Here is a 397-nt window from a genome sequence, read left to right as displayed (position 1 = left end):
GCAATCCCTCTATAAGGCAACACGCACCCCCACTCACCGCGTTTCTTTCGCCGAAGGTACACAACAGAGAAGCTGCGAAGTGTCCTGTTCTACACCCCGAGGTCCCGAGCTGATACGGAACCCCTGCTCTGCCACCGCCAAACTCCTCGGGCCCGCAGACACGCCTTGTTCCCTTTCACTGTTTATCCCGCAGTGCCTTGGTTTTTTCATTTGCACACTTTCTTTTCTCTCTCGACGACACTGTTGCGTTGATGATTTTCTCTGCTCTGATAAAATCTCTTGTTTTCCTTTACAGTTATTTCCCCCCCGTGTTGTTCTGTTACAAAACCCCCCAGGTAAAAAAACCTTTTCCCCAAATTTTTTAAGGGGTTTTTAACTTATTTGTTTTTAAAAATTT

The 397-nt window shown here is 46.6% G+C and overlaps 1 protein-coding gene across 1 annotated transcript in view; it reads left to right on the top strand.

Annotated features, from left to right (window-relative positions):
* LOC119588953 (nephrin-like) overlaps positions 1 to 397 on the top strand; it is a gene marked incomplete at its 5' end in the record, with an annotated part of 72188 nt that overhangs the window by 50030 nt on the left and 21761 nt on the right. The window contains 1 exon segment of the mRNA XM_037937562.1: positions 57 to 101. Coding sequence (XP_037793490.1) covers positions 57 to 101 — 45 coding nt within the window.

The sequence above is a fragment of the Penaeus monodon genome, chromosome 24 (genome assembly GCF_015228065.2).
Source record: "Penaeus monodon isolate SGIC_2016 chromosome 24, NSTDA_Pmon_1, whole genome shotgun sequence".
Lineage (NCBI taxonomy): Eukaryota > Metazoa > Arthropoda > Malacostraca > Decapoda > Penaeidae > Penaeus > Penaeus monodon.
Note: the sequence above shows the minus strand (reverse complement) of the source record. Positions and strands in the feature narration are given on the sequence as shown.